Here is a 24,652-nt window from a genome sequence, read left to right as displayed (position 1 = left end):
TGCAAAAATCCTCAACAAAATACTAGCAAACAGAATCCAACAACACATTAAAAGGACCATCCACCATGATCAAGTGGGATTTATCCCAGGTATGCAAGGATTCTTCAATATACGCAAATCAATCAATGTGATACACCATATTAACATATTGAAGGAGAAAAACCGTATGATCATCTCAATACATGCAGAAACAGCTTTTGAACAAAATTCAACACGCATTTATGATAAAAACTCTCCAGAAAGTGGGCATAGAGGGAAGCTACCTCAACATAATAAAGGCCATATACAACAAACCCACAGCAAACATCATTCTCAATGGTGAAAAACTGAAAGCATTTCCTCTAAGATCAGGAACAAGACAAGGATGTCCACTCTCACCACTGTTATTCAACATAGCTTTAGAAGTCCTAGCCATGGCAATCAGAGAAGAAAAATAAAAGGAATACAAATCTGAAAAGAAGAAGTAAAACTGTCACTGTTTGCAGATGACATGATACTATACATAGAGAATCCTAAAAATGCCACCAGAACACTACTAGAGCTCAACAATGAATTTGGTAAAGTTGCAGGATACAAAATTAATGCACAGAAATCTCTTGCATTCCTATACACTAATGATGAAAACTCTGAAAGAGAAATTAAGGAAACACTCCCATTTACCGTTGCAACAAAAAGAATAAAATACCTAGGAATAAACCTACCTAGGGAGACAAAAGACCTGTATGCAGAATACTATAAGACACTGATGAAAGAAATTAAAGATGATACCAACAGATGGAGAGATATACCATGTTCTTGGATTGGAAGAATCAATGTTGTGAAAATGGCTATACTACCCAAAGCAATCTACAGATTCAATGCAATCCCTATCAAATTACCAATGGCATTTTTTACGGAACTAGAACAAATCATCTTAAAATTTGTATGGAGACACAAAAGACCCCGAATAGCCAAAGCAGTCTTTAGAGAAAAAAACAGAGCTGGAGGAATCAGACTCCCTGACTTCAGACTATACTACAAAGCTACAGTAATCAAGACAATATGGTACTGGCACAAAAACAGAAACATAGATCAATGGAACAAGATAGAAAGCCCAGAGATAAACCCACGCACCTATGGTCAACTAATGTATGACAAAGTAGGCAAAGATATACAATGGAGCAAGACAGTCTCTTCGATAAGTGGTGCTGGGCAAGCTGGACAGCTACATGTAAAAGAATAAAATTAGAACACTCCCTAACACCATACACAAAAATAAACTCAAAATGGATTCGAGACCTAAATGTAAGACCAGAGACTATAAAACTCTTAGAGGAAAACAAACGAAAAACACTCTTTGAATCACAGCAAGATATTTTTTGATCTACCTCCTAGAATAATGGAAACATAAACAAATGGGACCTAATGAAACTTCACAGCTTTTGCACAGCAAAGGAAACCATAAACAGGACGAAAAGACAACCCTCAGGGGCTTCCCTGGTAATGCAGTGGTTGAGAATATGCCTGCCAATGCAGGGGACACAGGTTCGAGCCCTGATCCGGGAAGATCCCACATGCCGTGGAGCAACTGGGCCCGTGAGCCACAACTACTAAGCCTGCGCGTCTGGAGCCTGTGCTCCACAACAAGAGGAGCCGCAATAGTGAGAGGCCCGCACACCGCGATGAAGAGTGGCCCCTGCTTGCCACAACCAGAGAAAGCCCTCGCAGAGAAACGGAGACCCAACACAGCCAAAAATAAATATACATTAAGACAACCCTCAGAATGGGAGAAAATATTTGCAAACGAATCCTTGGACAAAGGATTAATCTCCAAAATATATAAACAGCTCATGCAGCTCAATATTAAAGAAACAAACAACCCAATCCAAAAATGGGCAGGAGACCTAAATAGACATTTCTCCAAAGAAGACATACAGATGGCCAAGAAGCACATGAAAAGCTGCTCAACATCACTAATTATGAAAGAAATGCAAATCAAAACTACAATGAGGTATCACCTCACACCAGTTAGAATGGGCATTATCAGAAAATCTACAAACAACAAATGCTGGACAGGGTGTGGACCAAAGGGAACCCTCTTGCACTGTTGGTGCGAATGTAAATTGATACAGCCACAATGGAGAACAGTATGGAGGTTCCTTAAAAAACTAAAAATAGAATTACCATATGATCCAGCAATCCCACTACTGGGCATATACCCAGAGAAAACCATAATTCAAAAAGACACATGCACCCCAATGTTCATTGCAGCACTGTTTACAATAGCCAGGTCATGGAAGCAACCTAAATGCCCATCGACAGATGAATGGGTAAAGAAGATGTGGTACATCTATACAATGGAATATTACTCAGCCATAAAAAGGAACAAAATTGAGTCATTTGTTGAGACATGGTTGGATCTAGAGACTGTCATACAGAGTGAAGTAAGTCAGAAAGAGAAAAACAAATATCGTATATTAACGCATGTATGTGGAACCTAGACTAATGGTACAGATGAGCCGGTTTGCAGGGCAGAAGTTGAGGCACAGATGTAGAGAACAAATGTATGGACACCAAGCGGGGAAAGCAGTGTGGGGGGAGGGTTGGGGTGAGGTGTGATGAATTGGGCTAATGGGATTGACATGTATACACTGATGTGTATAAAACTGATGGCTAATAAGAACCTGCAGTATAAAAAAACTACTAATACTAAACTTTCTTTGGGTTATTATTATGGAAATATGTTAATATAAATGTTTCAGACATTACATGAAATTTCTAAAAATCTTATATGTTCTGGTATAATGTTATAAGGCATAATTCTAGTTATTACTTGAAAATGTATATCTCAGAAATAACTAAATTTCCTTGTCAATTGCATTACTATGAACTTTCATCAAATCTTTAACCGTGGTCACGTTTAAGTCTTTTGTCATTTACAGACAGTTCTGGGTGTACTCTGATGCTTTTGCAAAAATGTTCCTGTAAAAGGTTTTCATCTTCAGGGAATTCATGGAAAAGACTCTGACAAGCACAGGTTTCTGGTAACTGGCTATACTGCTGAACTGAATGAATAAGCATTTTCAGAACTCTAATGGAAAACTGATGAATTCATAAAAGTGCTAACAAAAGATCAAGATGAAAAAAATTAATTACACAGGACTGAGTGAACTGATGAGGATGATTATAATTTTTGTGACTTTCTGTTTGAATAAAAAAAAATCCCACAAGGACTCAGAGGCAAAAAAATATACAAATCAATTTTCACTGCAAAGTAAAGGAGCTGTTACAGTGGAGGATTACTGGACTGAATGTCAATATTATGACATAGTATGAGTGTGTTTCGTGTTTGGTAATTGCAATCGTTGTTGCTTTTGTTGTGGTCATCCATTTACAATGCTTGGTGTCAGTCTATTTATCTCTTGTAAAAATAAAATACAGTGTGTGTGTGTGAAAAAAAAAGATGGATTATGTAAAAACATGCATAAAACTAAAGATTCAAAATGAGACAAGAAAGGTAATTTTCTTTTGTACAGATGGTAAAATATTTAGATTTCCTTTCCAGTTAAAACTTATTTCTACAATTTTTAAGATAAGGCTTCTGTTCTGATTTATCAATAGATTGTCCAAGAAGCTCTGGACAAAGCCCGAGAAGGCCGCACCTGCATCGTGATCGCTCACCGCCTGTCCACCATTCAGAATGCAGACTTGATAGTGGTGATTGAGAACGGCAAAGTCAGGGAGCACGGCACACACCAGCAGCTGCTGGCACAGAGAGGCATCTACTTCTCCATGGTCAGTGTCCAGGCTGGGACACAGAAGTGATGAACTCTTGTTATAGTGTATCTTAAAAATAAATTCAAATCATTCTACAACTTTTTCTGATTTAGAGACTTCTTTTCTAAGTCATCATAAAATATAGGTATATCTTATTCCATATCAATTTAGAACATCCAATTTGGGGTTGGATATTACAGCATTTGAAATGTAGGAGTTAAAAGTAACATCTGGCTTGATGAAGTATGAAAACAGCCTAGCTCTGAGTTACCAAAAACATATGGAGATAATATCAGTCAACCATAAAAAAGAATGAAGTAACGCCATTTGCACCAACATGGATGGACCTACAGATCATCATACTAAAGGAAATAAATCAGAGAAAAATACCACATGATATCACTTATATGTGGAATCTAAAGAAAATATATGATACAAATGAACTAATTTACAAAACAGAAAAAGACTCAGAAAACAAACTTATGGTTAGCAAAAGGGAAAGGGGGGAGGGATAAATTTGGAATTTAAGATCAACAGGTATGCACTACTATATATAAAAATAAACAGCAAGGATCTACTGTATAGCACAGGGAACAATATTCAATATCTTGAAATAACCTATAATGGAAAAGAACCTGAAAAAAATATATATATATATAAAATGGAATCACTTTGCTGTACGCCTGAAACACTATAAATCAACCATACTTGAATAAAAAAATTTAAAAATCATATGGAGAAAGTGAAGAGCAGAGTTTAGGTATATAAAACTGTAGAAGATTCAATGCAATCCCTATCAAATTACCCAGGACGTTTTTCACAGAACTAAAATTCATACGAAACCATAAAAGACAAAACTGCCAAAGCAATCCTGAAGAAAAGGAACAACCCATGGGCTTCCCTGGTGGCGCAGTGGTTGAGAGTCTGCCTGCCGATGCAGGGGACGCGGGTTCGTGCCCCGGTCCGGGAAGATGCTGCATGCCGTGGAGCGGCTGGGCCCGTGAGCCATGGCCGCTGGGCCTGCGCGTCCGGAGCGTGTGTTGCGCAACGGGCGAGGCCACAGTGAGAGGCCCGCATACCACAAAAAAAAAAAAAAAAAAAAAAAAAAAAACCCAGGAGGCATAACCCTCTCAGACTTCAGAGAGTACTACAAAGCTACAGTAATCAAAACAGCATGGAGGAACTTCCCTGGTGGGGCAGTGGTTAAGAATCCACCTGCCAATGCAGGGGACACAGGTTCAAGCCCTGGTCCAGGAAGATCCTACATGCCATAGAGCAACTAAGCCTGTGCACCACAACTACTGAGCCTGCGCTATAGAGCCCACGAGCCACAGCTACTGACCCCGCACGCCTGGAGCCCATACTCCGCAACTAGAGAAGCCACCACAATGAGAAGCCCACGCACCGCAACTAAGAGTAGCCCCCACCTGCCGCAACTAGAGAAAGCCCGCCTGCAGCAATGAAGACCCAACACAGCCAAAAATAAAAATAAATTAATTTTTTTAAAAGTACTTAAATGTAAAGGTTTAGAAACAAAACAGCATGGTATTGGCACAAAAACAGACATACGGATAAATGAAACAGGATAGAGAGCCCAGAAATAAACCCACATGCCTATGGTCAATTAATCTTTGACAAAGGAGGCAAGAATATACAATGGGAAAAAGACAGTCTCTTCAGCAAGTGATGCTGGGAAAGCTGAACAGCCACATGTAAATCAATGTAGCTAGAACACATCTTCACACCATACACAAAAATAAACTCAAAATGGCCTAAAGACTTAAACATAAGACATGACACTGTAAAACTCCTAGAAGAGATAATTGGCAAAACATTCTCTGACATAACTTGTACCAATGTTTTCTTAGGTCAGTCTCCCAAGGCAATAGAAATAAAAACAAAAATAAATGAATGGGACCCATTCAAACTTACAGGGTTTTGCACAGCAAAGGAAACTATAAACAAAATGAAAAGACAAGCTGCAGAATGGGAGAAAATATTTGCAAACAATGTGACCAACAACCGATTGATTTCCAAAATACACAAACAGCTCATACAACTTAACAAAAAAACCTAATCGAAAAATGGGCAGAAGGCCTAAACAGACATTTCTCAAAGACATACAGATGGCCAACAGGTACATGAAAAGATGCTCAACTTCACTAATTATCTGAGAAGTGCAATTCAAAAGGACAATGAGGTATCACCTCACGCTGGTCAGAATGGCCATCATTAAAAAGTCCACAAATAACAAATGCTGGAGAGGGTGTGGAGAAAAGGGAACCCTCTTACACTGTTGGTGGGAATGTAAATTGGTACAGCCACTATGGAGAACAGTATGGAGGTTCCTCAGAAAACTAAAAATAGAGTTCCCATATGATCCAGCAATCCTGCTCCTGGGCATATATCCAGACAAAACTCTAATCCAAAGAGATACATGCACCCTTATGTTCATAGCAGCACTATTCACAATAACCAAGACATGCAAACAACCTAAATGTCCATTGACAAATGAATGGATAAAGAAGATGTGTAACAGATATACAATGGAATACTACTCAACCATAAAAAAGAACAAAATAATGCCATTTGCAGCAACATGGATGCAACCAGATTATCATACTGAGTGAAGTAAGTCAGAAAGAGAAAGACAAATACCATTATGTTATCATTTATATGTGGAAACTAAAATATGACACAAATGAACCTATCCATGAAAAAGAAACATAATCATGCACATAGAGAACAGACTGGTGGTTGCCAAGGCGGAAGGGGGTGGGGGAGGGATGGAGTGGGAGGTTGGGGGTAGCAGATGTGAGCTTTTATATACACAATGGGTAAACAACAAGGTCCTACTATACAGCACATAGAACTATATTCAATGTCATGTGATAAATCATAATGGAAAAAATATATACAACTGAATCACTTTGCTGTACAGCAGAAATTAACATTGTAAATCAACCATACATCAATTAAAAATTAATTAAATAAAACTGTAGAATTCAAAGAAGCCACAGACATAGGGAAAATTCTTATGGTCCTGATTCATTGGGTAGATGACAGGGTAGTTTGGGAACAATTTTCCTTGTTACAAAGTTAAAATATATTGTTCAATAGCATACTCTCTTCATTGGTAAATTTTCAAGTTATTCTATTAGAGAATTGAGGTTTTAAAAAAAGGGATGTATTCCCAGATTTATCATCACGTTCCAAGAGAAAATGGAATTGTCCTTAGACAAACTAACTGTAGGCACACATTTGTTCCATATAAAGAAAGAGGCATATTATTTAAATGTTTAAAACACATTAATAAAAACTACATATTATCTCAGTGCAATTTGAAACATTTCAAAGAAACATCAATAAAATGCTGTTTCTATAGAACTGCATTACTTTTACAAATAGTTTTATTTTCCCAGAAGATTAATCCACTTCAACAAGAAGGAATATGTTTAGATGGAGACCAAAAAGAAATATTCTAGGCAACCCTTGGAAGCTAACCACTCTGAAATGTTTTTTCCTTAATTTACTGCAGCAATACCCATTCTCACTGCTATGACAGGTTGTTTAGGTCAGTAATCTATCCAAATCAGGTCTTCTATATGTAATAAATCATATATACCAAGGAATTTTTCAAATGTAACCATGTGTAGTAGTAGACTGAATTTCAGTTAACCAAGAGAGGAGTGGGGCAAAGGGTACGTTACCACAGTGACTCAAGGTGAGAATTCAACCTACTCTTATGTAATTATTCTCAAACTTGCCTGATAAGGATCATGGGGCATTTGCTCCTAGAAATTCTGACTCAGTAGGTGTGGGTAAGGCCCAGGAATCTTTTTGTAAAAAGCATTCCAGACGATTCTTAACTTCAGGCAGGTTAGAGGAACATGTTAAAAACATGAGTGAAAAGAGGTTTCTCTGCAGGAGGTGATCAGCTTCTAAAATACCCAATTCTTTAGATATTATTTAAAAACAATCAAAGAGGCCTTACAACTTCTACCTTTCACTCTTGGAACATTCTCACTGCCCAGTATGAAGTCCAGGCTAGAATCCTGAATGATCAAAGACCATGCAGAGAGAGGTCCAGCCAGTAAGTCCCCAGACCGTGGTGAGGTTGTCTCAGACTTCCCAGCCTCACCCAGCAGCCTGGTGATGGCAGCGGTGTAACTCACTCAGGCAAGACAGAAGCAGAGCCATCCAAATGGGCACAGTCAACTAACACAGTCACGAGAAATGATCATAAGACAGTAGGTTTTGCATGGTTTATTACACAATACATAACTGATCAGAAAGTACAAGGTCAAACAGGAATGAAGCACTTACTAAAACACTAAACGAGAAGCTATATGATTTTGAGAATTTTATTTTCTGAGAATAGAAACTATAAAACAGAACAAAGGAAAAATAAATCCTGACAATCTGATTTAGTATTTAATCCTTTTAAAGTCACTGATTTTAAATATAAATGCTTTAATTTCATATTCACAAAACTAATTATAACAATATACTATAATAAATTTTTTTACGGTTTTTCATGTATGTCAGTGGGTCTAAACCTCCTTACTACAACCGAATTCTTTTGTCTGTTCAACATAAACTTTTTTTAGACTAAATTGTAGTGGTCTCTCCCAAACATAGTAGACTTATATCCCTGTGGTGAATGTGGAATCACTGATTTCAGGGAAATTAGCATCCAATCATGTATTTCATATCCTTTGGCAACTAGAAAATGTTAAAGTGCTTGAAAGATAGAGTCTATGAGGATGTTCAGAGAGAAGATTTATTACCTATATAGGTACCAACAAAGATATTTAAACGTTAGATTTGCATTGTTAAAATCTGCAGATTTGCATTGTTGAGGCTAACCTTCAAGTTTGCATAGTTCTATAGTCATAATTTGCATTGCTGCTGCATCAGAGGAAGCTTAAAAATATTTCTACTTTCTATGTCAGAATAAATTTAGAGAGCATAATTCTACTAATTTCTACATTCAACAAGTTTCCTTCAGTCAACATCTCTTCCTGTCTCACATCACCAACCCACTCCCAGCATCCAGTTTTATGATATGTTTTGTTAAGTGCTTACTAAATGATTAGTCTCTAAAGATGAGCAATGTCCATCAGTTGCATCATATCACTGAAAGCACGGAAAGTCTGCTGAACTAGCTTTTCTGCATCAGTCTCTGGACATGATTTCCAGGCTGTACAGGCCACAATAAACCTGTGAAGCACAAATAATAAATGATGAAGTAGAACACAAAAATCAACACAAAAAGGCTCCAAATTGAGATGGTGAATAGAGCCATTACCTTTATTCCATCTGGCTGTTCACATATGAAATATGATTTATTGCTCACATTAGGTAAATGTAACCTGACACAGTAGAAAGTATAGTCATATTTATATATAATGCTAGGAACACTTAATTTACTGCGTGACTAGAGCCTAAGGACAAAAAGGAAACAAAAAATTAGCCAGAGCTCAAGAGTGCTCTGGGGTCAGGTCTTATTGTGTTAAACAAACTCACCTCTTCCCATAAAAGACCTTACCAACATGCCCCAAATGGAATGAGTTAGAATATGAATTCATGCCACTGTCTGCAATAAAACTTGACCTATTTTTAAAGAAAAAGAATACAGTGCTTGAAAAGAGTAAAAAAATAATAATAAAATAGAGAAAGAAGGATAAGAGGAGAGAAAGGCTGTTTCTAGAAAAACCAGAGAGAAACTCTCCTGAAACCAAAATATGCCTTCCACCACCATATCCTTCTAGATCCTCCTGATGAAGAAATCCCCTATCTGGCAGGTGATAAAAGTGGTCCCAAGAAGCTGAAACAAACAGGAAAGAAGCGTGGCTTCTGGTGGGCTCAGAGCCGAAACCTCACTACTAACACTTGGAACTAGCCTTCCCCTTTCCAGACACACAAATTTTCTACAGCAAAACATGCATTATGCTCAAGTTAAAATCAAAATGTTGTGTAATGTAAAGCTTGTGGACGGCATGCAATTTTCACATCACTAAAAATTAAGACTGGAAAGTACGTATCTTTGACATGTACTTTAGATTAAGCAGAACAAAATAAAAACATGTTCTGGTCCAGTATATAATAATGAAACCAATGTTTGAATGGATTATATTTGCTGAAAGATACACAGCAACCTACAGAAATTCCTGCCTTGTTTTCACATAGTGATTCATGATCAGTAGGCATTTTCTCGCTATGTTGTGCATATACTTCTCAAATATTTAGCAAGATCTAAGTATTTCTTTGCAAAGAGTAACGATTTCTATTTATGTGTTAAATTTTTTTAAAATTCAGTTATATTTTTAAATTATAGAAAGAACAATCATTCCTACATGAACAATTCACAAAAGAATATACACAGATGTCAATAAACAAACAGAAAATGTTTTGCTTCATAAGAATTCAGGTTAGGTTATTTTTCCCTATAAAATTTCTACAGACTGCTTTATAATGTCTAAAGCTGGCAATGATGTGATGAAATATGTAAAGATATAATACTATCATTATTTGTAATGAGAAAAACTGGAAATAGTATGGAAGTGGTTAAATTATGAAATCCATAAGACTAGACATTCCTCAACCATTAAAATACCTCAAAGGATATTTAATGGCATTGGGAAATGCTTGAAGTAATATTAAGTGTGAGTGCAATTCACAAAAAGGACACTAAAATATTTACAATATGATCTAAATTTGTAATAATTACACACACACAATCTATGTATATTATAGATTAGAAAGATAATGGTCTTATGTCTTATAATGGAAATGTTAACTTTGTTCCTATATTTTTCCATATTTTACAAATTTTTTTACATTGAGCATGCAGTACATTTAAAATAAAATGTTATACTCCCTCTTGCAAGAGCACTGGAATCACAACTAACTGCTGAACAATAGTCGACAGGAAGACACTGAAACTCACCAAAAAATATACCCCACATCCAAAGACACAGGAGAAGCCACAGTGAGAAGGTAGTAGAGGCGCAATCACAATAAAATCAAATCCCAGAACCACTAGGTGGGTGACTCACAAACTGGAGAACAATAATACCAAAGAGGTCCACCCACTGGAGTGAAGGTTCTGAGCCCCATGTCAGGCTTCCCAATCTGGGGGTCCGGCAACGGGAGGAGGAATTCCCAGAGAATCAGACTTGAAGGCTAGTGGTATTTGATTGCAGGACTTTGACAGGACTGGGGGAAAACAGAGGCTCCACTCTTGGAAGGCACACACAAAGTAGTGTGCGCATCGGGACCCAGGGGAAGGAGCAGTGACCCCATAGGAGACTGAACCAGACCTGCCTGCTAGTGCTGGAGGGTCTCCTGAAGAGGCAGGGGTGGCTGTGGCTCAAAGTTCTGGGAAGTACTCCTTGGTGTGAGCCCTCCCAGAGTCCACCATTAGCCCCACCAAACAGCCGGGTAGGCTCTAGGGCTGGGTTGCCTCAGGCCAAACAACTAACAGGGAGAGAACCGAGCCCCACCCAACAGCTGACAAGCAGATTAAAGTTTTACTGACCTCTCCCCACCGGAGCAACACCCAGCTCTACACACCAGCAGTCCCTCCCATCAGGAAGCTTGCACAAGCCTCTTAGATAGCTGCATCCACCAGAGGGCAGACAGCAGAAGCAAGAAGAACTACAATTCTGCAGCCTGTGGAATGAAAACCACATTCACAGAAAGACAGACAAAATGAAAAGGCAGAGGACTATGTACCAGATGAAGGAATAAGATAAACCCCCAGAAAAACAGCTAAATGAAGTGGAGATAGGCAACCTTCCAGAAAAGAATTCAGAATAATGACAGTGAAGTTGATCCAGGCCCTCAGAAAAAGAATGGAGGCAAAGATCGAGAAGATGCAGGAAGTGTTTAACAAAGACCTAGAAGAACAAAAGAACAAACAAACAGAGATGAACAATACAATAACTGAAATGAAAAATGAAAAGTACACTAGAAGGAATCAACAGCAGAATAACTGAGGCAGAAGAACGGATAATGACATGGAATACAGAATGGTGGAATTCACTGCTGCGGAACAGAATAAAGAAAAAAAGAATGAAAAGAAATGAAGACAGCCTAGGAGAACTCTGGGACAACATTAAACACAACAATTCACATTACAGGGGTCCCAGAAGGAGAAGAGAGAGAGAAAGGAGCCGAGAAAATATGTGAAGAGATTATAGTCGAAAACTTCCCCAACATGGGAAAGGAAATAGCCGCCCAAGTCCAGGACACAGAAGAGTCCCAGGCATGATAAATCCAAGGAGAAACGTGCCAAGACACATGGAACCAAATTGGCAAAAATTAAAGACAAAGAAAAATTATTAAAAGCAACAAGGAAAAAACGACAACATACAAGGGAACTTCCATAAGGTTAACAGTTGACTTCTCAGCAGAAGCTTGACAAGCCAGAAGGGAGTGGCACGATATATTTAAAGTGATGAAAGGGAAGAACCTACAACCAAGATTACTCTACCCAGCAAGGATCTCATTCAGAATCGATGAAGAAATCAAAAGCTTTACAGACAAGCAAAAGCTAAGAGAATTCAGCAACACCAAACCAGCTCTACAACAAATGCTAAAGGAACTTCTCTAAGTGGGAAACAAAAGAGAAGAAAAGAACCTACAAAAACAAACCAAAAACAATTAAGAAAACAGTAATAGGAACACACATATCAATAATTATCTTAAATGTGAATGGATTAAATGCTCCAACCAAAAGACACAGGCTCACTGAATGGATGCAAAAACAAGACCCATATATATGCTGTCTACAAGAGACCCACTTCAGACCTAGGGACACATACAGACTGAAAGTGAGGGGATGGATAAAGATACTCCATGCAAATGGAAATGAAAAGAAAGCTGGAGTAGCAATACTCATATCAGATAAAATAGACTTTAAAGAATGCTGCAAGAGACAAGGAAGGACACTACATAATGATCAAGGGATCAATCCAAGAGGAAAATATAACAATTATAAATATATATACACCTAACATAGGAGCACCTCAGTACATAAGGCAACTGCTAACAGCTATAAAAGAGGAAATCGACAGTAACACAATAATAGTGGAGGACTTCAACACCTCACTAACACCAATGGATACATCATCCAGACAAAAAATTAAAAAGGAAACACAAGCTTTAAATGACACAATAGACCAGTTAGATTTCATTGATATTTATAGGACATTCCATCCAAAAACAGCAGATTACACTTTCTTCTCGAGTGCACACAGAACATTCTCCAGGATAGATCACATCTTGGGTCACAAATCAAGCCTCGGTAAATTTAAGAAAATTGAAATCATATCAAGCATCTTTTCTGACCACAACGCAATGAGATTAGAAATCAATTACAGGGAAAAACTGTAAAAAACACAGACACGTGGAGGCTAAACAGTACATTACTAAATAACCAAGAGATCACTGAAGACATCAAAGAGGAAATCAAATAAAACCTAGAGATAAATGACAACGAAAACACGATGTCCCAAAACTTATGGGATGCAGCAAAAGCAGTTCTAAGAGGGAAGTTTATAGCAATACAACCCTACCTCAAGAAACAAGAAAGGTCTCAAACAATCTAACCTTACTCCTAAAGGAACTAGAGACAGAAGAACAGACAAAACCCAAAGTTGATAGAAGGAAAGAAATCATAAAGATCAGAGCAGAAATAAATGAAATAGAAACAAAGAAAACAATAGCAAAGATCAATAAAACTAAAAGCTGGTTCTTTGAGAAGATAAACAAAATTGACAAACCTTTAGCCAGATTCATCAAAGAGGAAGATGACTCAAATCAATAATATTAGAAATGAAAAAAGGAGAAGTTACAATGGACACCACAGAAATACAAAGCATCCTAAGAGACTACTACAAGCAACTCTATGCCAATAAAATGGAAAACCTGGAAGAAATGGACAAATTTTTAGAAAAGTATAACCTTACAAGACTGACCAGGAAGAAACAGAAAATATGAACAGACCTATCACAAGTAATGAAATTGAAACTGTGATTAAGAATCCTCCAATGAACAAAAGTCCAGGACCAGATGACTTCACAGGTGAAATCTACCAAGCATTTAGAGAAGAGCTAACACCCATCCTTCTCAAACTCTTCCAAAAAACTGCAGAAGAAGGAACACTCCCAAACTCATTCTACGAGGCCACCATCACCCTGATACCAAAACTAGACAAAGATACTACAAAAAAAGAAAATTACTGACCAATATGACTGATGAATATAGATGCAAAAATTCTCAACAAAATACTAGCAAACACACTCCAACAACACATTAAAAGGATCATGCACCATGATCAAGTGGGATTTATCCCAGGGATGCAAGGATTCTTCAACATACACAAATCAATGTGATACACCATATTAACAAGTTGAAGAAAAAAAACCATATGATCATTTCAATAGATGCAGAAAAAGCTTTTGACAAAATCAACACCCATTTGTGATAAAAACTCTCTAGAATGTGGGCAGAGAGGGAACCTACCTAAAAATAATAAAGGCCATGTATGACAAACCCACAGCAAACATCATTCTCAATGGTGAAAAACTGAAAGCATTTCCTCTAAGATCAGGAACAAGACAAGGATGTCCACTCTCACCACTATTATTCAACATAGTTTTGGAAGTTCTAACCATGGCAATCAGAGAAGAAAAGGAAATAAAAGGAATCCAAACTGGAAAAAAAGAAGTAAAACTATCACTGTTTGCAGATGATATGATACTGTACATAGATAATCCTAAAGATGCCACCAGAAAACTACTAGAGCTAATCAATGCATTTGGTAAAGTTGCAGGATACACAATTAATGCACAGAAATCTCTTGCATTCCTATACACTAACAATGAAAGATCAGAAAGAGAAATTAAGGAAAGAATCCCATTCACCATTGCAGCAAAAGCATAAAATACCAAGGAATAAACCTACCTAAGGAGGTAAAAGACCTGTATGCAGAAAACTATAAGACAGTGATGAAAGAAGTCAAAGACGACACAAACAGATGGAGAGACAGATACCATGTTTTTGGACTGGAAGAATCAATATTGTGAAAATGACTATACTACCCAAAGCAATCTACAGATTCAATGCAATCCCTATCAAATTATCAGTGTCATTTTGTACAGAACTAGAACAAAGAATCTTAAAATTTGTATGAAGACACAAAAGAGCTCAATAGCCAAAGCAATTTTAAGGGAAAAAAACGGAGCTGGAGGAATCAGACCTCCTGACTGAAAACTATACTACAAAGCTACAGTAATCAAGACAATATGATTCTGGCACAAAAACAGAAATACAGATCAATGGAACAGGATATAAAGCCCAGAGATAAACCCATGCACCTATGGTCAACTAATCTATGAGAAAGGAAGCAAGGATATAAAATGGAGAAAAGACAGTCTTTTCAATAAGTGGTGCTGGGAAAACTAGACAGTTCATGTAAAAGGATGAAATTAGAACACTACCTAACACCATATACAAAAATAAACTCAAAATGGATTAAAGACCTAAATGTAAGACCGGACACTACACAACTCTTAGAGGAAAACATAGGAAGAATACGCTTTGACATAGAGAGTCTTTTTTGACCCACCTCCCAGGGTAATGGAAATAAAAACAAACAAATGGGACCTAATGAAACTTAAAAGCTTTTCCACAGCAAAGGAAACTAGAAACAAGACGAAAAGACAACCCTCAGAATGGGAGAAAATATTTGCAAATGAATCAACAGATAAAGGATTTTCTCCAAAATATATAAACAGCTCATGCAGCTCAATATTAAAAAATAAAAACAAAACCCAATCCCAAAATGGGCAGAAGACCTTAGTAGACATTTCTCCAAAGAAGACATACAGATGGCCAAGAGGCACATGAAAAGCTGCTAAACATCACTAATTATTAGAGAAATGCAAATCAAAACTACAGTGAGGTATCACCTCACATCAGTTAGAATGGGCATCATCAGAAAATCTACGAACAACCAATGGTGGCGAGGGTGTGGAGAATGCAACAGTGCATTCCCACCAAATGCATTGTTGGTGGGAATGTAAACTGATACAGCAGCCACTATGGAGAACAGTATGGAGGTTCCTTAAAAAACTAAAAATAGAATTACCATATGATCCAGCATTCCCACTACTGGGCATATACCCAGAACAAAACCGTAATTCAAAAAAGACACATGCACCCCAATGTTCACTGCAGCACTATTTACAGGAGCCAGGTCATGGAAGCAACCTAAATGCCCATCAACAGACGAATGGATAAAGATGTGGTACATATATACAATGGACTATTACTAGCCATAGGCCTAGAGACTGTCATACAGAGTAAGTCAGAAAGGGAAAAACAAATATCATATATTAACGCATATATGTGGAATCTAGAAAAATGGTACAGATGAACCAGTCTGCAAGGCCAAAACAGACACACAGATGTAGAGAACAAACATATGGACACCAAGGGGGGAAAGTGGGGGGGTGAGGGATGGTGGGATGAATTGGGAGATAGGGATTGACACATATACACTAATATGCATAAAATAGATAACTAATAAAAACCTACTGTATAAAAAAATAAAATTCCAAAAAAAAATTATTGCCCAAATATCCACATGCTGGGTGTTCATTAATTCCTCTAACAAATAATTTCACTTCACAATAAACATGGCATTGTAGTTCTAAAAATAAAATAAAATAAAATGCTATTTCAAAAATAAACCAATATTCTTTAGGTCACACATTTTCAAGCTTAATAGTGAATGAAAAAATTCCTTTCAGAGAATTTCCATGTACTGTTATTTCATTTAAAAATGATTTTGGGTGTATACATAGTAATGACTCATAAATGTACACTTCAAGATCTGACCTCTTTTCTGAGCTCCAAACATATATCCAACTGCCTACTGGCATATTCTCTTGTATATAAATTATAATAAATTCCTGTATTAGCAGAAATCTTGAAGTCACCATGTAGAAAACAAAATTGTTGATTCTACCCTAACATGGCCATTTCCCCCCTAATTTTCTCCATCCCAGTAAATGCCACCATCGGAATCAGCAATCCATCAGTAAATCTTACTGGTTCTACCTCCAAAATACCTCTCAAATACCTCTACTGCTCTCCACCCTCAGTATCAACTGCCTCGTTCAATGTATCATCCATGGTTCCTGATTTCCTTCATCTCATTTTTTTTCCTTCATCTCATTCTTGCTCATAGTACTGTCCACCTAATTTATATTGCACGTAACAGCCAAGGATCCTTTTCACATGTAAATAAAATGTACCTTTCATGCTTAAAATGCTTTCTATTATTTTTAGGAGAAAATCCAGACTCCTTAGCATGTTACAAGGCCCTACATCAACTGACCACCGCAACCAAATCAGTATCTCCAGGAGTGCTGTTTTTAAAGCTCTCCAGGTGATTCTCACGTGCACTCAGGGCTGAGAACACTGCCCTCCCTACCAGATTTAGCTCTTGTCTACCGCTCTTCAATCTCTTCTTCTACCACCCTCCCACTCAATTGTTAATGTAGAGCCATAGTGCCTCTGTCCCTTAAAATTCCACGCTTTTCCCTACCCTCAGACCTGTATGCTTATGTTAAACAACAAAGTCATTGTGAAACATTTACTGAGTGCAACATATTTATGAGGTATGGTTACAGAGCTGGGGATACAAAAACAAAGACCATGTTTGTGGGACTGTATTCTAGGAAGGAAAGATAGGTAACATGCACATAAGTACATACACACACAAACACACACACACGGTGGTTAAAATGCAGGTGTGTGTGGGGAAGGGGGAAAAAATGCTATTTTAGATGGTCAGGGAAGGCCTCTCAGATGACAGCAAATACCTATCTGAAATAAGAGAGTCATCCTTGCACGTATTTCAAGGAAGAGACTACTAAGCCGAGGAAATCATGACCGTGAAGGCCTTGAGGAGGGCGCTTGCCTGGCATGTTCAAGGTACAAGGGAATCAGTGGCAGCCTTGTAGGAGACAGGGTCAGAGAGGTAGATGAGACCTAGATCATGTAGGGTCTCTCAGAAGGACTTTGGATCTTGCATGAGTGAAAGAAAAAGCCCTCGGAGGCTTCTGAGTAGGAGAACAATACGAGTTGAGTTCCATTTCGCCATCAGGGCTGCTGTGTAGAGAATGGTCTGTAGGGAAGGACAGGTGGAGGCAAGAAGACCGCAGAGAACCTGTTGCAGTGACCTAAGTGGGAGAAGACGGTGGCTCAGCCAGGGTGGCAGAGTTGGAGAGAGCAAGCAAGGACCAGATTCTGGAGAGCTGTTTTCCTGGTTATTCATATGACGGATTCCTACACATCCTTAACATCTCAGTTTCATCATCCCTCCCTCAGACACCTTCCCTGACCACATACTATATAAAGCAGTGCTCTGTCTCTACCAGTTTGTCTCTATTACCACAACAATTTGATTATCTGCTCTACAACCTTCCTCACTATTTGCAGTTATCCTGCTTATTTGTTTGCTCTTGTTCCTGTTTCCCAAGTAGAAAATACTATCTTTAAGAGAGGGGTTTTGTCTGTCTTGTGTCCTTAGCACCTAAAACAATCCTTGGCACATTTTAAGTTCTCATTAAATATTTCCTGAATAAGCGAATGGAAACTGTCCCAGGATCATTAAAAATACATTTTTCAAAAAGTCAAAAAGCTGAGGCATATCTGGCTTAAACTCTTATCACTGCATGCAATGTAACATCCACGACTTGTCAGAGAATATGTTAGAATCCTTTAGTTATTCTCTGTATATGATGATTTTGGACCTGGTAAAGGATAAAAATGGCTAATAAGACCCATGTTTAACCTTTATCATTCAACCTTCAATTTGTAGATTAATGTACAGAAACTGAATACTCTGGGAATACATCATCTAAGACTTGGATGCCAACAAATACAAGCACCCCTGGTATGCACAAATCACGCTTGACATGGAGACAGATGATAAAATTTTGAAAGAATAACACTGAATGTAAACTCTTTAAAAAAGGAAAAATAGAAAAACAGTACCTTAGAAACTGAACTATGTCACACTTTTTTTTTTTTAAAGAAGACAGAATTTGTTAGAGGGAACGGTCGCTGCCAGAACAGTGAGCTGACTTCCTATTCCGAACATGTGCTATTAGTCAGTTTTTACAGCCAGAGAACAAAGGAATGGTCCAAGGTGAAAATTTCATTTACTGATTGGTCGAGGCATATATACCTTCCTTCTATAGAGTGGGAGTGGGACAGGGCAGATGCCTTTCCTTATTTGGGACAGGTCCCATCGCCCAGGTGGGCTCAGGAATTTCATAACCATCACAACATGGTGGGGAGGGTGATTAAGAGTCCAGTAGGGGGTGTGATGCTGAAACATTTTCAGGCAGGGTCGTCCTTTGTCCTTGAAGCACCCTTGTCCTTGGAGCACCACAGCTCGGAGTCTTGCTCACTGGACCACGAGGCAAGTCCCAGGAGGCTGATATTTAGAGAGGAAATTCCGGTGGAACATAGATGTTTAAAGGGAACTGCTGTGATGTTTGCCACGTGGTATGCAATGTCACTCTTCTTCCACACCTTCTCCAAAAAATCTTCAGTAAAACTTTATCGCTCCTTCATGTACAGCAGACTGGAACTGGTCTCCTGGCATTGCATTTAAACCTGAATGCAGCCTCAGAGTGGACCAAGGGTGAGAGCTCTGGTTACTGTGGGGGGCCTTGCCACATCTGGCCACATCCGACTTTTTTTTTTTTTACATCTTTATTGGAGTATAACTGCTTTACAATGGTGTGTTAGTTTCTGCTTTATAACAAAGTGAATCCGTTATACATATACATAATGTCCCCATATCTCTTCCCTCCCACCCTCCCTATCCCACCCCTCTAGGTGGTCACAAAGCACCGAGCTGATCTCCCTGTGCTATGCGGCTGCTTCCCACTAGCTATCTATTTTACGTTTGGTAGTATATATATGTCCATGCCACTCTCTCACTTTGTCAAAGCTTACCCTTCCCCCTCCCCGTATCCTCAAGTCCATCCTCTAGTAGGTCTGTGTCTTTATTCCCGTCTTGCCCCTAGGTTCTTCATGACAATTTTTTTTTTAGATTCCATATATATGTGTTAGCATACGGTATTTGTTTTTCTCTTTCTGACTTACTTCCCTCTGTATGACAGACTCTAGGTCCATCCACCTCACTACAAATAATTCAATTTCATTTCTTTTTATGGCTGAGTAATATTCCATTGTATATATGTACCACATCTTCTTTATCCATTCATCTGTCAATGGACACTTAGGTTGCTTCCATGTCCTGACTATTGTAAATAGAGCTGCAATGAACACTTTGGTACATGGCTCTTTTTGAATTATGGTTTTCTCAAGGTATATACCCAGTAGTGGGATTGCTGGGTTGTATGGTAGTTCTGTTTTTAGTTTTTTAAGGAACCTCCATACTGTTCTCCATAGTGGCTGTATCAATTCACATTCCCACCAGCAGTGCAAGAGTGTTCCTTTTCTCCACACCCTCTCCAGCATTTATTGTTTCTAGATTTCTTGATGATGGCTATTCTGACCGGTGTGAGATGATATCGCTCTGTAGTTTTGATTTGCATTTCTCTAATGATTAATGATGTTGAGCATTCTTTCATGTGTTTGTTGGAAATCTGTATATCTTCTTTGGAGAAATGTCTATTTAGGTCTTCTGCCCATTTTTGGATTGGGTTGTTTGTTTTTTTGATATTGAGCTGCATGAGCTGCTTGTAAATTTTGGAGATTAATCCTTTGTCAGCTGCTTCATTGGCAAATATTTTCTCCCATTCTGAGGGGTGTCTTCTCATCTTGTTTATGGTTTCCTTTGCTGTGCAAAAGCTTTTAAGTTTCATTAGGTCCCATTTGTTTATTTTTGTTTTTATTTCCATTTCTCTAGGAGGTGGGTCAGAAAGGATCTTGCTGTGTTCTGATCTGCCTGTGTTTTCCTCTAAGAGTTTGATAGTGTCTGGCCTTACATTTAGGGCTTTAATCCATTTTGAGTTTATTTTTGTGTATGGTGTTAGGGAGTGTTCTAATTTCATTCTTTTACATGTAGCTGTCCAGTTTTCCCAGCACCACTTATTGAAGAGGCTGTCTTTTCTCCATTGTATATTCTTGCCTCCTTTATCAAAGATAAGGTGTCACACATATTATTATTCCCATTTTTCACATTCCACCTGAAATGCCTCTAAGCCTGCTCTCTTCTTATTCATACACTGCTATATGTAGACCCATTATCTAAATTCCCAAGCTCTGACAGATCCCTGTGAAGAGACGGCCAGACTCTGTGAAAGGGGACTTTCCAAGCCTTTCTGTCAATTCGCTATTACCTTGTTCTCCACCTCTCTTTACCCTATCAGGTTTTAGTATTTTCTTTCTCATTCTTTCCACAAATTTAAGTCAAACCCCATACAACCAAAATGAAATGCATCTGAATTGGTAAAACATCCTTTTCTGAACACAAATTAATTGACCTTGTCTCTTGTCTTGGTGTCATTAGTATTGTCTACGACCGCACTAACCACCACATATTTACAGACCATCAAATTTTATCTGAACTTGTCATCAAATACCTTGGGTAGAACAAATATGGTAATATGTGTACTGAATTTGGAGAATGATGATGATGTGATCCCTGAGTCAACCTGAAACAGTGCTCTGCATAAAACACCTAAAGGACTGATTTGACAAATGTCTCCAAAGCACGAAAGAGAAACAAATACGCATTAAACGCCTAAGTCGTAAAAAATAACTGCCCATGCAGCGAGTGACAGATGACAACACCAACAGAATCATAGCGTGGGAAAGACAAAAACAACAAAAGTGAGCACAGTTAAGAATAATAGAGATGTAAAAAAAAATAAAATAAATGAAATACTATTCTAAAAAAATTTATAGATGCAAATAAAATATACTAAAATAAAAAATAATAAAAAGAGCAGCCTCACCTGTCATCTCTGATATGATAGAAAAATCCATAGCCATTGTGTACCATGGGAACCACCACTCCCTGGACTCTTAAATAACCAATCAGACTTGTTGAGAGAACAAAGTTTCCACCTCCTCCACTGTATGGCACAAAGAAAGGATATTTTACTAGGCTTACAGAAGCTTACATTGTTTCTGAAAAGCTTTTAACATTCAGGAAGAAAGAAACTGATGAGGTTACAAAACACTACGTTATATTACCTTCTGGAGAAAAGTGGGTCTGTAAAGAGTTCTGGAACAGGGAGACATTCCTCTTTTGCTATGAGTGAGAGACCTAACAGATGACGGTCAAATCCTGCAATAAAACCCCAAACCTGAAGTTAGAAAACTGTTTTCAGCGCAAGAGAATTTTTTTTTAAGTCAGAAAAAAAAAAAACAGTATACGTACCTTTTCCAGTTGAACAATCTTTCATCATTTTATTATGTTTTGCAAAAGCTTCTAACATCTTGTGCTGCTGCTCAAAAAGCTGAGTTAAAAATCAAGAGATACTTCAATAACAAACTGTACAGAAACCAAACAAAAAACCTGAGCTCAAAGTAATTAGAATTAGGCAGGACTTCCCTTGGGGCACAGTGGTTAAGAATCCGCCCGTCAGTGCAGGGGATACGGGTTCAAGCCCTGATCCGGGAAGATCCCACATGCTGTGGAGCAACTAAGCCCGTACGCCACAACTACTGAGCCTGCGCTCTAGAGCCCACAAGCCACAACTACTGAGCCTGCGTGCCACAACTACTGAAGCCCGCACGCCTAGAGCCCGTGCTCTGCAACAAGAGAAGCCACCGCAATGAGAAGCCCACGCACCGCAACCAAGAGTAGCCCCCACTCGCTGCAACTAGAGAAAGCCCACACGCAGCAACAAAGATCCAATGCAGCCAAAAAATTCATTCGTTCATTAATTTTTTAAAAAAGTAATTAGAATTTGGGTAATTTTGGAGAGAAAAAAGATTCTGAGAAAGACCTTGAGATGTATAACTTTTCTGTCTTTTTGCTCACTTCTTCCATTGCCTTTATTTTTTTAATTTTTATTTTATATTGGAATATAGTTGATTAAGATGTGTTAGTTTCAGGTGTACAGCAAAGTGATATAGTTATACATATACATTTATCCATTCTTTTTCAGATTTTTTTTTCCCATTTAGGTTATGATAGAATATTGAGCAGAGTCCCCTGTGCTATACAGTAGGTCCTTGTTGGTCATCTATTTTAAATATAGCAGTGTGTATACGTCAATCCCAAACTTCCACTCTATCCGTCCCCCCTACCCTTACCCCCTTCCTCTGCCTTTTCTTTCCTATATGCCCTGCAACTTGATTATTTCTTTCCCAGAAAAAGAAAACAGAAACTTGTGGGCAGCACAGAAGTGATATCAACAAGTGTAAAGACAGAAGCAATTACGATTTCAAAACTAAAGCATAGTTGTACAAAAATGATAATGAAGCAGCTCTATGAAATTAAAATAAGTTAACATATACATAACTATGTCAATCAAAACTAAAGAAACAAATGCAATACCAAAATAATGGGAAGCAACTACCCTTTTGTGCAAATGCTTCAAGTATAAAACAAAACACATAAAGCTGTACTGGTTCTAATACACACACAAAAAATCTGATTTCAAAAATGTTCAACCACATCAAGAAAAGCTTCCTATTAAAGGCGCTTTGGGAGAGTCTACATTTTATGGGTGTTATCTAAAGGTAGATCAACAGTAGTGAAATACTCAAGGTGCTGAAGTTACTTTGCCTAGAAAATGACACAAATGGGCTTCTTATCAGGTCTTCCCTGTTTCTTATTCTTTCCAAGTATATACTTCACTGGCAAATGAAGAAATGTTTGTAAGTTTCCGGAAAAAAAGGTCTGAAAATATTTTACTGATCCAGGGATTTGAAGAAGTTAGTTATTTAAGAGCCAAGTTTCCTTTAGAACAGACAAATTCTGTTAATTTTTTCTTTTCAAATACTCACACTGGTAGAAGGATCCTGCATGGATTGGCACCATCTGACTGCTTCCACCGTACATGATCGCACAGTCTCTGTACGGCCATGATAAAAGTATCTTGTCATAGCTGTTTCATAGCAGCAACCAGGGCTACAAGAAAAAATGAAAATAAGAGAATGTATCATGACAAAGAAAATGCTCTAATGTTATATTACAAAGAGAGTTCACCTAATAAAGCTGGCTTTGGTCAGAGACTAAGTTCTACAATACAGACTACAACTGAGATTTTCAATAACAAAGAGGCTGTTTTCAACATCAAAGAGCAAAATGTACTGTGGCCTGGTATAACAGGAAATGTTTCAAAGGCTTGGCTGCTGTCAGGTTGTGAACATTGGCATCTGTGGCAGGTGGCCTCTGAGATGCCCCCAGTGATCCCTGCCTCCTGCAGATGCCCTGGTATAACCCCTCACCCTGCGTGTGGGATGGATTTAGTGTCTTCCTTCTAATGAAAGGAATATGACAAAAGTAATGAGATGTCACTTCTGAAATCAGGTTACAAAGAGAGCTCTCTCATCTCCTTACTCTGAGGAAAGCCTGCTGCCATGCTGGGAGTTGCCCTGTAGAGAGGCCCAGGTGGCAAGAAACAGAGAGGCCTCTGGACAACAGCTTGGGAGGAAATGAACCTTACTAATAAATATGTGAGTGAGACTGTATGCAGATCCTCTTTAAGGGGTGCCTTCAGATGAAGACACGGTCCTGGCTGACACCCTGACTACAACCTGACAAGAGACCTGAAGCCAGAGGCACCCAGCTAAGCTGTGCCTGGACTCCTGACAGACAGAAAATGTGAGATGATAAATGTTTGTTGTTCTAAGCTACTAAGATACGGGGTAATAG

The 24,652-nt window shown here is 38.3% G+C and overlaps 2 protein-coding genes across 24 annotated transcripts in view; one reads left to right on the top strand and one right to left on the bottom strand.

The window, feature by feature from the left end:
• LOC114901987 (multidrug resistance protein 1) overlaps nucleotides 1-3,848 on the top strand; it is a 205,695-nt gene extending 201,847 nt beyond the window's left edge. For all 13 annotated transcript variants that reach the window (XM_029234278.1, XM_029234276.1, XM_029234275.1 and 10 more), the window contains one exon: nucleotides 3,601-3,848. In XM_029234278.1, the coding sequence (XP_029090111.1) occupies nucleotides 3,601-3,804 (204 nt within the window). In that variant the 3' untranslated portion in view covers nucleotides 3,805-3,848. The remainder of the gene's footprint in view (nucleotides 1-3,600) is intronic.
• Nucleotides 1-24,652, bottom strand: part of CROT (carnitine O-octanoyltransferase) — a 94,644-nt gene that overhangs the window by 24,637 nt on the left and 45,355 nt on the right. For 4 of the 11 annotated variants that reach the window (XM_029234298.1, XM_029234300.1, XM_029234303.1 and 1 more), the window contains 5 exons: nucleotides 23,782-23,905; nucleotides 22,205-22,283; nucleotides 22,018-22,111; nucleotides 21,777-21,896; nucleotides 7,924-8,979 (listed from right to left, as the gene is read on the bottom strand). In XM_029234298.1, coding sequence (XP_029090131.1) covers nucleotides 8,859-8,979; nucleotides 21,777-21,896; nucleotides 22,018-22,111; nucleotides 22,205-22,283; nucleotides 23,782-23,905 — 538 coding nt within the window. In that variant the 3' untranslated portion in view covers nucleotides 7,924-8,858. Of the gene's footprint in view, nucleotides 1-7,923; nucleotides 8,980-21,776; nucleotides 21,897-22,017; nucleotides 22,112-22,204; nucleotides 23,906-24,652 lie in introns of those variants that run through there. The other 7 variants (XR_003795338.1, XR_003795343.1, XM_029234302.1 and 4 more) reach the window with 4 other exon arrangements.

Source organism: Monodon monoceros, unplaced genomic scaffold, assembly GCF_005190385.1.
Source record: "Monodon monoceros isolate NGI ecotype Baffin Bay Population unplaced genomic scaffold, NGI_Narwhal_1 Super_Scaffold_2, whole genome shotgun sequence".
In the NCBI taxonomy this organism is placed as follows: domain Eukaryota; kingdom Metazoa; phylum Chordata; class Mammalia; order Artiodactyla; family Monodontidae; genus Monodon; species Monodon monoceros.
Note: the sequence above shows the minus strand (reverse complement) of the source record. Positions and strands in the feature narration are given on the sequence as shown.